We start from the raw sequence: 18,110 nt of genomic DNA, 5'->3' as shown, positions 1-18,110 counted from the left end.
TAACTTGTTGGCCGTAGTCGCACGGACGGCAGTGCGGCGCGGCGTCGCGGAAGACGACGCGTGTTTCCCGCCAACGCGAGTTCCGAATTCGAAAGTACGCGCGAAAGCGTTCGTTTTTTAATTGACGTTTATTTATTTTTTTATCGAAACCAGAACAGGCTTTGATTTATTTGTGACTTCAGTTAGGAATTTTATAAACGTTTTTACTTAATTTTCAAATCTCCGTACTTTTTAAAAACTAAAAATACATGTAAAATAATTTATGCTTTACACAAAAACATGGATACAACATAGACTTTGAGTGTTTGTGAAAATGTACTTGAAGGTGAAATTCAAATGATCGAACGGTTAGCAATGGCGTCCAGAAGAGTTGTTATCGCTTGGGCGCTTTGGCTCGCGTTGCCATTGGCAACCGGCCATCTCAATGTGCTGATCAGCCAGGCAGAAGTAATGAAATTGCTAGGTGAGTTGATTTTGTTTAATTTGAATATTGATGAGTTCGTCGCTGAGCGAACCTGGGTCTTTAGAACAGGTGCCATCGCTAAAGCTTTGGAGTGATTATTTGGTATAACGACTACTTAACGTACATAGCTATGGAGTGATTATTTGGTATGGAGTGAGTATGGAGAAACCTTATTTATTGAACAAAGTTCTAAATAACTGACTATAATATTATCAAATTATTACTTAGGTACTCAACAAAATATGTGAAAACAAGTAGGTTATAACTTATAACGTTTCGTAGATGTAGCGTACTTATCACGCGTCTTTTTGATAATTTTTAAAATACGAGTAAATAAATACCTTTTAAGTGCAAAATAGATATTATGTACTACTATTAGGTATAATATTTGTAATTCGACCGATAATAATAAATTGACATAGCATACAAGGTGTAACAAAACTAAGTGACAATACTTTACCGCCGTACTCACAGACATATTTTAATTTCGATTAACCTTAAATTTATTGCTCTTCAATAAATTTAAGGTTAATCGTACAGTACCGTAACAGATAATGTATGGGGCTCATGTCAAAATTTTGAATTAATTACAATTTAGTACTTAATTAATGTTCCACTCTGAGTGCGGCAATTAGGGCTTTTATATGTCCTTGTATAGATAGCAGATTAGCAGAATCGAAAGGGCATTTTTTGTGATTTGTATGGAAAAGTGGCCGAGCATCATGAATTTTCCCATACAAAGTTTAAAAACAAAAGTTACTGTTTCAGCGCTGCCACTTTCAAAGCGAACTCTATACACACCCGAAAGTTTTATCACTTCGTTTTATAACACCTTGTTTAATATTATGGATAGATGAATAATAAAAAAAAATATTCTCGCAAAAACTAATTAGTATAGTTAGAATCGCTACCGCTGAAATTTACTACGGCAATACTCGTTCAAATTAAACATAGGTTTTCATCTCGAAAAATAACTGTTCCCGTAGGACTAAACCGCTAGCAATATTCCTCAATAATATTCAAAAGCAATAAACCATTTTGCTAGTAACTTGTAAAGGGTAGTCGGGAGTTAGAGATATATTTTTCCCTGTGGAGCAACAAGGTTAAGGGTAAACTTGACCCTGAAGAAAAAGGATTATTGGTTTTATCACAATTATGGAATACTCTATAGGGAAAAAACTACAAGTTTATATTACTTATATTAGATATAGTTTATGTTATATTAATGCAGACGTCGACACCTGCAACTCCGTTGCGCCAAAATTGGTTTATTGCGCGGGGATCGTACATTTTGTCTTTTTCCGAGACTCAAAAAAACCACACCAAATTTCAGCAAAACCGATTCAGCGGTTTGGATATGATAAGGTAACGGACAGACACTATTTATTAGATTAATCTTTTTCTGACATAGGAGGGTAAAAAGGGAAACGAAATATTATTTTAATGTTACTACCCCACTTGTCCACAGAAGCAAATGAGACACTTGCCCAAGCCCATAAACAAACAGACAAATAGACATTACCTATTTTGTAATAATATTTATGCTTATAAATAATTATATTCAATCTCATTAAGAGCCCATATGACCCTAACTTGACTACATACATTAACCGAGATCTCAAAATCTGTAAGGTCTAGAAAACTGATTTTTTGACACAAGTAACTTCAGTTCATAAAGATTAAATGCTCAAGACGAAAACACGATTACTCAAAAAATGCTCGATAGTTACTTTTTTACAAAAAACCTTGTTTTAGACACATTTTTGCTTGGATCTTCGAAGTTTGCTGTCTTTTCTTTAATATTTTTTAATATCTAAAAAGGTATTGATAAAACCTAAATTTGCTCAAAACACTTTTTTCATAATCATTATAGTTCGTCTTTTATTCAAGTAAAACTAACTCGGCGATGATTCCGCGCCGTCTTTTTTCACCTGGCATATGAAAGACGGGCGTGAGTGTGAAGAGAGAAGGACGATGTTTGATTTTTAGAGTCAGTTGAGCTCTTAAGTCCTCACGCTTTATCCAATTAATCGATTTAGAATTAAATTTAGAATACATACATAATATACAGTGTGGAACAAAAATAAGTGATAATACTTTAGAGTTCACTGTGAAAGTGACAGCGCTGAAAGACGAATTTTTTTTTCACTTTTGTATGGGCAAGTGCCCGAGCGTCACGAGTTTCCCCATACAACAGTAAAAAAAATTGGTCTTTCAGCGCTGCTACTTTCACAGTGAACACTCTACAAGGAACACGTACACACCCTAAAGTATTATCACTTATTTTTGTTACACCCTTTATAGGAGAATTTTTCTTTCGCAACTTTTGCCGATAAATATCCTTTAACAAGCTCCAAAGAACGAGATTTTCCGGCAGTTTTAGCGAGGTTTTGTGATACCTGCCATTATCGGTTCCCGGCTTCGGCAATAAGTTTAAAATCGAGACGACTATTAAGGCGCCTTTTGAAAGTGATAATCGATTTTACCAGCAACGACTTTTATGCAGGACGAATTCTTAAAAATCTCCACTGCTATTAGCGAATGCAAATCTGGCAAGATTTGGCTCAAACGAGATTTTTTTATGTAAAATTTTGGACACACGAGCAAACGTCATCTTATGAAAAGCAAGTACCGTTGCCCACTCACAGCATCAGAAGAGTTTCAGGTGCGTTGCCGGCCTTATTTACCTACTCTTAATCTCACGAAAATTAATCTTTTAATAAGTTTATGATAATCAATGCAATAATCAATGCAATAATGAACCAATGAAACAAAAAACAATGAAACAATTTATACGTGGGAGAGCCATGCTTTGGCACGAATGGGCCGGCTCGACCGGAGAAATACCACGTTCTCACAGAAAACCGGAGTGAAACACCGCTTGCGCTGTGTTTCGCCGAGTGAGTGAGTGAGAGAATCAAACTTCAGGAATTATAAGTACGAAACCTCAAAAATAACGTTTGGCCGTCTAGATTAAATCTGCTTACCGATCATACATAAAAATATCCTTTTATAAAAATGGCATCAGGTAAATTTTGAAAAAAAATCCCGGGAAATGATAAAGGATACATTTTTTTCAAAAAAACATTTCCGCGCGATAAAGGAATTTTGGCGCAACGGAGTTGCGGGCGTCATTTAGTTTTTAATATAGCTCCCACACCGGTTTCGGTGACGGTAGCCGGTTTCGTTGAAACCAGGCCAGCTACGCAGGAGTAATTTTATAGTGCCCAAGTGTCTGCGCAGTATTCAAGAGCACTCTCTATTCCTTTACTGTCATAACCCAGTTGGACGGAAGACCGACACGACCGTTGAGAGATCAGGCGCAGGACCGACTTTTTACATGCCCAATGCCCATCCGACACATGGATCATCTTACTTGTCAGACAATCAGGTGATCAGCCTCCATTGTCCTAACCAAACTTGGAAATAATATGTTTCCAACGCAGGAATCGAACTCACGACTTCCGAGTCAAGAGTCGCGCTCTGTACCGCTAGACCACGGAGGCGATTACCTATATAATATCAGTATGGACAACTACGGACGTAACATGACTCAGTCTCATCGCGTATAGACTGTTGTAAATTTGACGTCTATTACCCGCTTATCTCCGATACGAGGACATGTGTGACGTCACCCCACGTCTTCGGAGATCAAAAATGTAATTATCTACCCTCAATCTACCCTCATTTTTATTTGTACAAATTCGATGTACCCTCTGCTATATTCCCATCATAAGTTGATACGATGTTAGAAATACTTTCATAGACCAGACACTTTGATTGTGTTTTTTTGTCGCGACTTATATTATTATTATTACAAGTATCAAACAAAGTTGCCTGTTGTATACTTAAATCTTTTGATGCGGTTTTCTGTAATAAATGAGTTTGCAATAAAATCATAATATTTACTTTAATATTACTTTAATAATACACGTGGGAGTGCCATGCTTCGGCACGAATGGGCCGGCTCGACCGGAGAAATACCACGTTCTCACAGAAAACCGGCGTGAAACAGCGCTTGCGCTGTGTTTCGCCGAATGAGTGAGTTTACCAGAGGCCCAATCCCCTGCCCTATTCCCTTCCCTACCCTCCCCTATTCCCTTCCATTCCCTTCCCCACCCTCCCCTATTACCCTATTCCCTCTTAAAAGGCCGGCAACGCACCTGCAGCTCTTCTGATGCTGCGAGTGTCTATGGGCGACGGAAGTTGCTTTCTATCAGGTGACCCGTTTGCTCGTTTGCCCCCTTATTTCATTAAAAAAAATATATATGTTTAATATTAATATTAACCTTGCTTGTTATCCAATGTGCATAGTCATCTAAAAGCTACTAGGCTAAGCTTTTAGTTACTTACATATTCCATTTATTATTATTATTTAATTAGAAAAGTAATATTATTTTTGCCGCTTCGACTAACGATATTGGGTATGGTAACACAGATTTCATTCTGACCACATTTTTAAAATGAGACGGAACTTTATTTCCGGGATTCTTCCGAATACTATTATATAAATTAGTGACATAATCTATAACTATCTTCTTAAGTATATGATATCTGGTACAGTATTAAGACATTAGTAAGGTGAACTTACTAAAGTATAACTTAAAAAAGGCCGCACTGAAAGAAAAATTAATATTTACTGTCTTTTAATGAAATAATTAAATACCACTCAATAAAACATACTAGAATCACCGCTTCAAATGTGGCTACTTGGCTAGTGTTGATAGAGCACCAAAAAGGTTTATTTCGGTTGAATTAACATCTGATCATTACGAACCTCTGGGGCATATTCTTACTTCGGGGAGCCGATCTTATTACAGATAAGGCGACAACTGCTGTGAATATTGTGATTGGAATTTAACAACTAGTTGGTTTAAGCAACGATATCAAAATTAGCAACGTTTTATTAACTGTAGAAGCTTTACTAGTAACGTGAAATTTTTTGTTGAACGTTTCGTAAATCGCGTAGCACTGCGTAGCAAGGTCTACGAATATTTGCCATGAATTCCTTACCTACTAATAGTATAAGTGTAAAAGTATGTCTATCTGTCTGTTACCTCTTCACACTTAACTACTGAACCAATGTTGATCTAATTTGGTACGGAGATAGGACATTTAAGGCCCGAGAAAGGACATAGGGTTGTTTTTATCACGGCAAAAGTATGGTTCCGAACGAAATTCTCCGCAACGGCGTTGCAGTCCACATCCAGTTTTTCAAATATTTTATACCAACGTTAATATTAAAAGCTTAATCAAAATTAATTTCTCGTGATAAAACCATATAAAGTTTATTCGTAGCCTTAGTACACGCGGTGTAGGTGTAAACAGTAAATAACGAACTGAAACCGCAGTCGTAAAGTTGCTCGTAAAGTGTTAAAGGACCGGACTGTCCTACTTTTACAAAGTAAATTCCACACTGGGTTGTTGGACGTTTTTGTTGAATTTGCTACTCTTACATCTATCAATACTAGAGCTTACGATTTAGAGGAATAGTTCGTTGCGAGGAAATTAGTTTAGTAATAATAATATCTATGGACGCTTCACACCATGTCAGTCTGGCCCCGTGCTAAGTACCTCAAGGACTTGTGTTACGGGTACCAGACAACGGAAATATATTTAATCGTTTTATATTATACATATATTTAAGATTTTTATTACATCAATTCATCATACATAATATATTTAACACTGCAGTACACGCGCCCTTTTTTTAACCCGAGTACTCGCGTGGCCTACCATGGTAGGCCATCTAAAAATCTTAATTGTTTTCATAATAATAATTATTTAATTAAAATGACAAATAAAATCAAAAATATAATTAATTAGCTTACTTTTATAATCAAAAACTACTTAACTAATTATTAAATTACTGAAAAATCAAAAAAATTGTAAATTTATATAAAAATGTGACAAAAATTGTACTGATGAAATCAAACATGTGTGTTTCTTACGTGAAAATAAAATAAGTTAGACTTTTGTTTGATTTATGGTATTCAAGATTCGATCCTACTTACAGGTCAGAATAACTTACTCAGCGAAACACAGCGCTTGCGCTGTGTTTCGCTGAGTGAGTGAGTTTACCGGAGGCCCAATTCCCTTTCCTATCCTCCCCTATTCCTTTCCCTTCCCATCCCTACCCTCCCCTATTACCCTATTCCCTCTTAAAAGGCCGGCAACGCACCTGCAGCTCTTCTGATGCTGCGAGTGTCCATGGGCGACGGAAGTTGCTTTCCATCAGGTGACCCGTTTGCTCGTTTGCCCCCTTCTTTCATAAAAAAAAAAAAACCAGAAATAACAAATTGTTAGAGAATAGTAAAAGTCTTGAATTATACATTGAGCGATATTTATTCGAGCAGAATTTCACCTTACATGTCTCAAAGTTAATTACAGAATGAATCAATCAATGCAATATGGCTGGCTTTTATACCATTTTACACAAAAGAAACGAACTTCCGTTGACAATTCAGATATAGCAAAATCATAAAGAAATACATTAAAATTAAGAATGGCTAAGAATAAGTTAAGTACATAATTCTAAATATTAATTAATGTGGTTCTCATATTTTAGGAAGTTATAACGGAAGCAAATAATCCTCCCGCCCATTTATATCTAACTTATTGTCAAAATCAAGTACCTTACTTATTAATATTTAAAATATTAATAATCACTTATTAAAATTATAAATAGTGACTAACATAATATACTGATTTAAATAAATAAATATAATACCTATCATGTAGCTTGTCCATTGACATCCGCTAACAAAATCTATCACCACTTTCTTGGCGATCAAATTTGGGCTAACATGCAGCGTTGACATTGCCACATAGTCTTATCAGTGGGGCTAAATTGTGTTGGATTCTTAAAAACTCCTGAACTTTACTACATAAAATACTTATAAGTTATTTCTTCTATTTATAAACTCAATTATTTTTATATTTTGATTATTTTTTTCTAAGAATAAACGACCCTTAACTTCAGAACTCACCGGATTAGCTCATTTTCATACAAGTGTGACTGGGTTTACAAAACTGGTCAATATTTGTCACTTGTATTACTCTTGATCGCTTATTTAGTTACAACAGCCAACTTAGATCACAATTTTCCATTTCAAAATTCACATCAAAAGCCTGACGAGGAAATTAGACAACCGGCACTGATGGCGCTAAGTTTTCATTGTGAAAACTATAAAATAATTTATTTATTGATTAATTAAATACTTAAGACTAGTGAAACATGTAATTTTTTATTAATTTTCTAATTATATTCTTGCGATTTGGTGAGATTTCCTATGTTTCTGGTTAGTCATAATATGGTGACGTCAATCTGTACAGGTCACTATAATATCTTATTAAAATATTAAATTTTTGTGTTTGTAATCAAATTATTATAAATGTATTTTAGTATAAATGCATAGAATAGACAATCATAAACAATAAAAACGTTATAAATCAATAATTAAATAAAATATACATGGTTGAATTTAGTACACCAATACTCGCGCGGACTACTATGGTAGTCCAGCGTTTTTGATGCTAAATATCTATAATTTCAATCGACTACTCGTATCGACTATCAGGTTACAGGAGGTATTGAGGTTTTGTCAAATTTATCAAACGAGGATTACCTGGAATGGTAAGTTTCTAGCGTGCTTTACTGAAAAAATATCGCTGAAAAAGTGACCCTGGTCTACCATGGTAGTCCACGCGTGTGTTCCGTCGGCGGGATTCGAACCCGCGACCCCGGCATTGCGCTACCAACGCGCCAACAACTGAGCCACAGAAGTCGTCTCTAAGTTTGTGGCTAGGGAACCGTACATTTGTACGCAGCAACAGTATCCTATATCTAGGAGCTGAAAGTCTATCGAAGTGACTACCTACTACATTTTATCCAAATTGATTTAGCCGTTTTAGCGTGAAGAAGTAAGACCACATATTCACACATTTTGAAGACTTGTATAACTAACAATTTGAAAACTGTAGTTGTTTTCATCAATTCTATACATATACAGCACAAGGTTTGTTTTAATCATAAAGGAGAAAAAATTAGTTTTAGGATAAGAAACATACTTATCAAAATTGAGGTTACAAAAATTGGAAGGAGGCTGATCAACATTTTCATTTGTTTAGCAAATCCTTATCTACAATTTCCCAAATATTATGTAATTCATAAAAACCCCGAGTCATCCAAAGGTGTGTACGATTAACCCGTTGGCAATTACAGACTTGATTAAGGCCAAATTCATCATTCAACGACAAATGACAGTCGTATGTGTCAAAAATAATAGACACAGTGACATCTGTCGGGCGGGAATTAATGACAGTTCAAACATCAATTTGGTGGGAGTCTTATCGCGCGCGGCCAGTGCGGGGGTGGAGATAATGTTGTACTTTTTGTCTATCGTATGAGGGGTGGGCACAATACGTTAAAGAATATCGTAGCTTAATTTTCGGATATTTAATATTTATTTTATATTTTTATGGACACTTCACACCACGTCAGTCTGGCCACGTGCTATGTACCTGAAGGACTGTTACGGTTATCAGAATACGGAAATAATATATTAAATATTACTATTATTTAAACATGTATTATATAAGATTTTTATTATATCATACACATATTTAACACACATCCACGACCCAGGGACATTGAAAACTTTTTGTTTCGTCGGCGGGATTCGAACCCGCGACCCCTGGCTTAAGCTGCCACACACTCTTAACCATTGAGCCACAGAGGCCGTCCGTATAATGCTGCTCGATACACTGGCAAAAAGATTTTGGTGTGGAAATAATACGCCACCTAACTTCAAGACGTAGCAAAATTTGTTTCTCTATCTAATTTATATAAATTATCTATATATTATAATATTTTTCAAAGTATTTGTTCGGGTAATATTATGAGATTATAAATATTAATTTTTATTAACTATCAGAAATTAAAACCATAACCGACCACAATACCAAAATCAAACAACCGTCTGTTAATTTCTTACGTCTCTCACTTTTAAGTTTCCAACAATATCCTTGGAAATGATGGATGGTGTTTGAAGGAGCTGTTTTGTAAAGTATATAATGGGGCACTTGTTGCGGCGGGGGAGAATGGGCAACTAAACGCATTAGCTTCGCCGCGGAGGCATATTGAGGGCAATATCAATAAAACTATCCGCGTTAGGCGGTAGTTTTAATAACTATGAGCTGCTAAAGTTGTAGACGTCACATCAGTTCAACATCCATACTATAATAATACTCCCCACACCGGTTTCGGTGACGGTGGCCGGTTTCATTGAAACCAGGCCAGGTACGCAGGAGTAATTTTATAGTGCCCAAGTGTGTGCGCAGTACACAAGAGCACTCTTTATTCCTTTTACTCTCATAACCAAGTGGGACGGAAGACCGACACGACTGGCGAGAGATCAGGCGCAGGACCGACTTTTTACATGCCCATCCGACGCATGGATCATCTTACTTGTCAGACAATCAGGTGATCAGCCTGCATTGTCCTAACCAAACTTGGAAATAACATGTTTCCAACGCGGGATTCGAACCCACGACCTCCGGAGTCGAGAGCGACGTTCTAACCACTAGACCACGGAGGCGTTCAACCTCCGTACTAATAGTATTATGAATGCAATAGTATGTCTGTCTGTGTTGCGAACCGATTTTTGCTGTGTGGTATGGGGATGCTTTGAGTGAGAAAAGGACATAGGATACTCTATATCCCGGAAAACTTGATGGTTACCACGCGATAAACGACTTGGGGCAACGGATCATCCAGTTTTATAATAAGCTAAATACAGGTTGTAACAAAATTAAGATACGTGGGAGAGCCATGCTTCGGCACGAATGGGCCGGCTCGACCGGAGAAACACGTTCCCACAGAAAACCGGCGTGAAACAGCGCTTGCGCTGTGTTTCGCCGAGTGAGTGAGTTTACCGGAGGCCCAATCCCCTACTCTATCCCCTTCCCTACCCTACCCTATTCCCTTCCCTTCTCCTATTCCCTCTTAAAAGGCCGGCAACGCACTTGCAGCTCTTCTGAAGCTGCGAGCGTCCATGGGCGACGGAAGTTGCTTTCCATCAGGTGACCCGTTTGCTCGTTTGCCCCCTTATTTCATAAAAAAAGTGATAATACTTTAGGGTGTGTACGTGTTCCTTGTAGAGAGTTCACTGTGAAAGTAGCAGCGCTGGAAAACCAATTTTTTTTTTACTTTTGTATGGGGAAACTCGTATACTCGGGCGGCGGGCCCTTGCACATACAAAAGTGAAAAAAAAATCATCTTTCAGCGCTGCTACTTTCACAGTGAACTCTCTACAAGGAACACGTACACACCCTAAAGTATTATCACTTATTTTTGTTACACATTGTATAACGAGAATGGCATAATAATTGATTAAAATTAAAAATGTGAAATAATGTGTGCAACAAATAAAAATATTCTTCTAAGTCGCCGTATCTAATATTTTCTTCGATCTATGTATCCATTAGTAATTGGATTTAATAAAATTGATTATACCTTAAGTAATTGATGGTTATGAACGTGTGAGGAAGAAATTAAAACGCCATTAACACCTACATTATTAACGAGTTTATTAGTGACATTATTTTAGGCTAGACTTTTAAAGAATACTATAAAGAAACAGTAACATATTTAAGACGTATTTATCGGTAGAATTGAGACACCTCCTTCTTTTTGTAAGTCGATTAAAAAATCGTTTTTGCACTCCCGGAACGAAACAGCGGACATACCTTAAAATTATTATTTTTTACAGAGGGTGATTCCTTCCTCTATCACGCCACGCCGGCGGTCTACCTTTCTTCTACTTAATGCATTTTCTATCAGGTTAAAGTACCCTGATGAGAGTTTAATGTTTTTTAACTTATCCAAAAAACATATTACTTGAAAACTGCTAAAAAGCATTAACTGCAAAACATGCAAAAAAAAAGTTCGAGCGGTCACAGTCAAAACAATAGAAACACTGACGGTTTTTAGGTACCAACTACTAACTAACAAATAAACCTCATAGTTAATCTGTCACTTTATCTATTCTAGCATAGAGAAAAACTTTCCATGGACAATGTGACAGACTTTATACACAAAATGACGGTTTATTTTCTTTTCACTCTCCATCAAAATGGCAATTTCATTCAGGGATGTTTACACACGGAAGATAATCAGGAAGATAGCGCGGAAACTAATTAAGTTCGTTAATAAACGACGTCTAGACCAAAAACACACAATGGGATTTTTGTTGGAAGCGACATCTGCCGCATGACCTGTGCAAACGACGCGATTATTAAAATTTGCCCATCCCACGAAACGCAGAGATTTTGTGTAGAGATTTGTTTTGTTGGCGGCAGTTTGTTCTGCCTGCAGAATAGCGCGCATATAGCGGTTATTAAATACGTTTTGTTATTATAATGATTTGATAATTGACGTTAAGTATAAAAGAACAATGGCCAAATCGTACCAGGTGGGCGGTGGCGTCCCGATATGCTATTAGTAGCAAAAATTCCCTAATATTTTAAGGCATCGAAAATCATTAGAAATGTGTCTATAAATAGCCACAAAAAAAGATCAATATATTTTAGTTTCGTTATGTTCTTACAGCCGGCGATCATTCGCATTCGTTCTATTATTTGGGTAATACTCTAGGAAAAATTGAAATAATTAGAAACGAGATCGCCGAATATACACTTGTAGGCCACACCGCAGTCGGGAAAAAGGTAGTTCTTAAGTCTAACCTCAAAATAATTGTAAACGTTATTAATTATTATAAAAAATCGTGGCTATTTAGACATAATTCTCAAACGGAATTATGTTTAGAGCATAAGAACAACCAAATCTAACTATAGTTTATTTTGGGACATCAAAAATAAAAGTCGAGTCCAACTCCTATACAAATTTGGCCATGATTCTTTTATAACTATGCTATTATATATTATAACTAGATGTCCCGCGCGGCTTCGCCCGCGTAAATTAGAAATTTTACAGAATCCGTAGGTACATTTTCCCATAAAAAATATTTCCCCCGTTTTTCCCACATTTTCCTGAGTTTCTTCTGTCATATTAGTCTTAGAGTAATAATATAATATAACCTTCTCGATAAATGATGAGTCTTACTCGATAAATGATCTATCTAACACTGAGATAAGTTTTTAAATCGGACCTGTAGTTTCTGAGATTGACGCGTTCAAGCAAACATACTCTTCAGGTTTATAATATTAGGTAGATATAGATTTTTTTTAATTATCGCTTGACAAACTCGAGTCTCGATCTAAAAGACTATGATATGGTAGTGATGATGATGATGATGATGATGAAGAATGTAATTTTCATAGTAGCATATGCTTTCTGTTCTTAAAACAACGCCGAAACTCCCAAACTTGTATCTATAAAGAATCAGGAGTTCTCTCAGCACCTTCCGAACCACAGTATACCAGGTATATCTCGGTGCAAAATCTTACTTGTTGGTAGCATATGTTTAGAATACTTCTCACGAAACCGAAGTCACCATATGTTTCCCTATAAGTTTTGAGGAGTTCCCTCGATTACTTATGGATCCTTCATCAGATCATCACTTTTCTGAATATAATACCAAAATGGGATGATACCCTATATACCAAAAGAAAAATTTTGAAAATCGGTTAACCAACGGCGGAGTAATCGTTGAATATAAGAAAACGAACATAACACCTCCCCCATTTTGAAAGTCGGTTAAAATTGTAGCCTATGTGTTATTTATTTAATATTTTAATCAGCACATGAATTGATTTCAAAATTTTTTTCAAATTAATCGTAGCACCATCTGTCAGGACAAACTAAAATTGAAATAGAATAATATTGAATGCGATGATAGCGCCGTCCGCCGGATCTAATGTAAAACATTCCAAAATCAACAACTCCTTATAAATAAGAAATTAATTGAAAAAACATTTTCCAGTAGACCAAACTGTAAATCTAAACCATTCTCGAATCTCCACGAACACACACAAAAAATTTCATCAAAATTGGCCAAGATAAGATAAATCCGTTCAGCCGTTCTCGAGTTTTAGCGAGACTAACGAACAGCAATTGATTTTTATATATATATATATATATATATATATATATTTATCTTTCGATTTCTATATAGTCTTATTAAAAAAATAATCGGACAGAGTAACAACTTAAGTTAGCTAAAATAAAAAAATAATCGGACAGAGTAACAACTGAAGTTAGCTAAAATTGTGTTTATTTATGTACTATGTATTTTGAGACTATGCAATTTTGTCGCGTTCGCGATTCACTTTCACTTTTGTTGAGTTTCAGAACGCGATATTAGGTCCTCCAACGCGCACGCGAATTTGAACTTTATGCAGCGGTAATAAATTACAAATTGACTCTCCATTTATTTAGAAAACGTTTGTATGGGAAATAGAAAAATGCTGTTTTGAGGATTTTCCCGGCAATTATTCGAATTTTTCTCACCTTTTAAACCTTCCCTAGACCTCCACGAATAATTCAAGACCAAGATAAGATAAATCCGTTCAGCCATTCTCGAGTTTTAGCGAGACTAACGAACAGCAATTGATTTTTATATATATAGATAACGACAGATTAGTAGTAAAATTATTTTTATGATTGCGTTGAAAAAGCTCAGATACTACTAGACTGTTGTCGTTATAATAGACTAAGGGGAAATACAAGTGTCAACCGGTGTAAAATGCACGATCCCCGTGTGATTTCTCTGTTATTCACGAAGTTGCAGGTTCGCGGGGCGAAGACATGTAGAAGTAATAAAGTTATAAAAATAATAACCATTTTTGGCCCACTACGTTTTTCGAATGGAGAAAACAAAATATTGCATTGCACAAAGAGCGAAACGAAATCTGTTATCAAAAGTATCTGTTATTACAGTAATAACTCGACAATTAACGCGATAAATTACAAGCGATATATTACTCGTAATATATCAAGTCTCCCAGTGGAGCCAAAAATGATAACGCCTGATAATTTCCATTTGTTCTCTAGGGCTGCCACCATTTCATAAATGTTGTAAAAGGTGATGCTTTTACAGCACAGGCTGCATAATATTTGCCAGATAATGCCACAGATATACAAAAATCCAGCATAAAACGACACTATTGTGATGTTAGATTACCGAAGGCTTATGAGATGGTAGTTTTTAGGACTAATTGAAAAGTTTCGCTCACGTGGTATGGTGGCAGTCTCTCATTATCACAATATTATAGTGATTTCTTTTTCGTAACGGGTATTCATTAATCGTTCGCCACATTTACACCACTGATTTTAGCCGGAAAAATTACTATTTTATTGTGAACTGCTAAAAAGCGTATGCGTTACGGGGAATTAAGTTTTAGACTAATATTTTGAGCTTTACTTATTCGCACTCGTAGATTCGTCTTTGTACGTAGTCGCCACATTTTGTTTTGTGCACTACCGTGATCCGTGTGTAGTAGTTAAATATTAAAGGAAATCCACGGACCACTTTTGCACTCTCTTTCAAAGCTTTGCTGAATAATGTTCCTTTAAAATGTAAGAGGGACTTGAAATTATTTTTGATTCTCGGATGAGTATACCGAAACGTGTGGCTGAGCTATGGTTACTTATTCAAAAGTAAAATAATACAAATTAATTAATTTCATGTCACATCAGCGAGATCCCACGTCAGCCATCATCAAAAATTTCTTGTCACGCTCAAGATAAAACAATTGTTCATATCCCTTTACTTATAAAACAAAATTGTGAAATCATTCTAAAATATTTTAGGCCACATTATTATTAAATTTTACTTATACATAAAATTCTCGTGTCACAATGTTAGGCCGCGTACTCCTCCGAAACGGCTTTACTGATTTTAACCAAATTTTATATGCATATTCAGTGGGTCTGAGAATCGGCTACTGGGTACTTTTTATATTGATTAGTGTATTAGTTGAATAAATAATAGTAAATTATTACAACTAGAGACTGACGGCGACCATTGTTTGTGCGACGGGATAGCGATGGACGTTGCCATGGTGGCAAAGAAACGTTTGCCGGGACAGCTAGTATTTGTATAATATTTTAGATTGTATTTTTTTGTATTTAGATTGTTATCTTATCACTGTTTCTTTGTTATGTCATTACATTGATATTAAATGATAAAAATATTATTTTAGATATTTATAAAAGTGACAGCCCTATTTAGCAATTTTTATTTCACTCCTTGACTAGTACTCCTGAGGGAGGTATTTTCTTTAACTGGTTCACATCGCACTCCCGTAAGCGAACTACGAGTAAGTTACGACATTCTGTAAGTGGACTGGAGTAAACTATATGGTCGATATTCTTTTATTTACTTTAAAGTTTGTTACTTTAAAATTTGCAACTCGAAAATTGTTGAGAATATTTCATTCATTAGACACCATTATAACTTAATAACAAAGAGATCATAGTATTTTTTATGTTTTTTTATAATAAAAATTAAATTTAAAAATTCAAACATTCGATTGCGAAAAAGGGCCAATGTCACTTGACTTAACTCTTCATTACGATCGTCAATAAATGTAATTATTGTGTCACGGAACTCTTCTTGGGCCTCATAAACGATAGGTTAACAAAAGTTTACCAAATTACTAATTAGTCTTCAAACATAGCCACCCTGTTATCCATTAAACTAAAATAAATATATACATTTATTAAGTGGCCCCTTCGTAACTCGAGACATAGATAATATGACATCACATCACACACAATATATTATAGATAACCGCATGTGGTGATAAAAAGATGACATGATACATTTCTAAATGACAGTGTTTAGTTCTATATTTAGTGTCTAGGCCGAAAATACGCGGCCGAAGTTCGGCATGATTACGCAATACGTGTGCAATGCGCTATACGCATACGCTATAACGCGACGTAATTTCGGCATGGTGTGTCATCAGTAATACATTGCAGGCTTGATCATGCCGAATTTCAGCCGCGTATTTTCGGCCTAGAGACACTTAGAATATTATTTTTCATCGATTAAATTAAAAGAGAAAATTTTCATCTTCTTGGTAAAAGTTGACTCCGTGCAAGTTTCTTACACCGATTCTTCTCGCCGGGTAATAGTTCCCAAACCGGTGGTAGACATCATTGTAGAATTAGAAAATATTTTGTACTTATAAAATTCTATTCAGAATAATGCCTATTTCAAATTTATTTACTTTCCCCTTTAAAAATTAAAAAAATATATAAATACTACGGAACTGTTCGTGTGTCCGACTCGCACTTGGACAATTTTATTTGACGACACAAAAAATAATTAACACTATCTCTATACAAAAGTTCATATTCTGAGATTTGAAATATTCATTCCAACAACACAGCTACAATTTCATCACGTCATTCGTCACCAAAATCTTCGACGGATCAAAATATCACATTATAAGGCCCGTGGCAATTAATCCTTATAACCCTTTCCTGTTAAAAAGACAATTTGTACCCTGTACACATAATATGTGTATACTCTATCATGTTCTGAAAAACACACCGGCCAATTAAAAAGCAACACGATCCTAGCTTGTATGACAAAGTGGTGTCCTGATTTATTGGGACCGAAATTTAATTTTAGAACACCGCACGTGGTTACTGTCCTATTACAAATTAACGAGAAACAGAATTTCATACTTTACACAGTTTGTCTGAAAGTATATAACACTAGCTGTCCCGGCAAACGTTGCTTTGCCATGTAATAAAGTATTTCGATCGTATTATTTTATTGAAGTTACTAAATAAGTATTTCAACATGGCAACGTCCATCGCTATCCCGTTGCACAAACAATGGTCGCCGTTCTCGAGTTGTAATAATTTACTATTATTTATTCAACAAATGCACTTATCAATATAATAACTGGTAAGTACCCAGTAGCCGATTCTCAGACTCACTGAATATGCATATAAAATTTGGTTAAAATCAGTAAAACCGTTTCGGAGGAGTACGCGGCCTAACATTGTGACACGAGAATTTTATATACTTAATATAAGATTTAAGAAGACCTTAGGGGAAGAAGCGTGTAAGTAACAGTTAATAAGAAAACCTTTTTCTCCATAAATATAGGCTCTAGGACCGGAAATAAATTGAAATTTAAAAAAAATATACGTGGGAGAGCCATGCTTCTGCACGAATGGACCGGCTCGACCGGAGAAATATCACGTTCTCACAGAAAACCGGCGTGAAACAGCGCTTGCGCTGTGTTTCGCCGAGTGAGTGAGTTTACCGGAGGCCCAATCCCCTAATCTATTCCCTTCCCTACCCTCCCCTATTCCCTTCCCATGCCTACCCTCCCCTATTGCCCTATTCCCTCTTAAAAGGCCGGCAACGCACCTGTAGCTCTTCTGAAGCTGCGAGTGTCCATGGGAGACGAAAGTTGCTTTCCATCAGGTGACCCGTTTGCACGTTTGCCCCCTTATTTCATAAAAAAAAGAACTGTGGATTTTCTAGGTATATTAGTTAGATCAGCGCGGCCCGCCGGGACTTTATTTGTGGCACGCGTGATGTTAAACCATTTTGAAATTACAAAATAATATAAAGTTGTCTTGAAAGTCGTGAGTTTTTTTCCACATTTAAATCGTTAATTTTGAAGAACGTTATTTTTCACCCTAAAAATGCAACCC

General features: G+C 36.0%; 1 protein-coding gene across 1 annotated transcript in view; it reads left to right on the top strand.

Annotated features, from left to right (window-relative positions):
- The first annotated feature begins 354 nt into the window (after positions 1-354).
- The window catches only part of LOC121730379 (tyrosine-protein kinase Dnt), a 66,048-nt gene continuing 48,292 nt past the window's right edge, over positions 355-18,110 (top strand). The window contains exon 1 of the mRNA XM_042119397.1: positions 355-463. Within this exon, the coding sequence (XP_041975331.1) occupies positions 355-463 (109 nt within the window). The remainder of the gene's footprint in view (positions 464-18,110) is intronic.

Source organism: Aricia agestis, chromosome 9, assembly GCF_905147365.1.
Source record: "Aricia agestis chromosome 9, ilAriAges1.1, whole genome shotgun sequence".
NCBI lineage: Eukaryota > Metazoa > Arthropoda > Insecta > Lepidoptera > Lycaenidae > Aricia > Aricia agestis.
The sequence above is the reverse complement of the archived record's forward strand: the minus strand, read 5'-3'. Positions and strand labels throughout refer to the sequence as shown.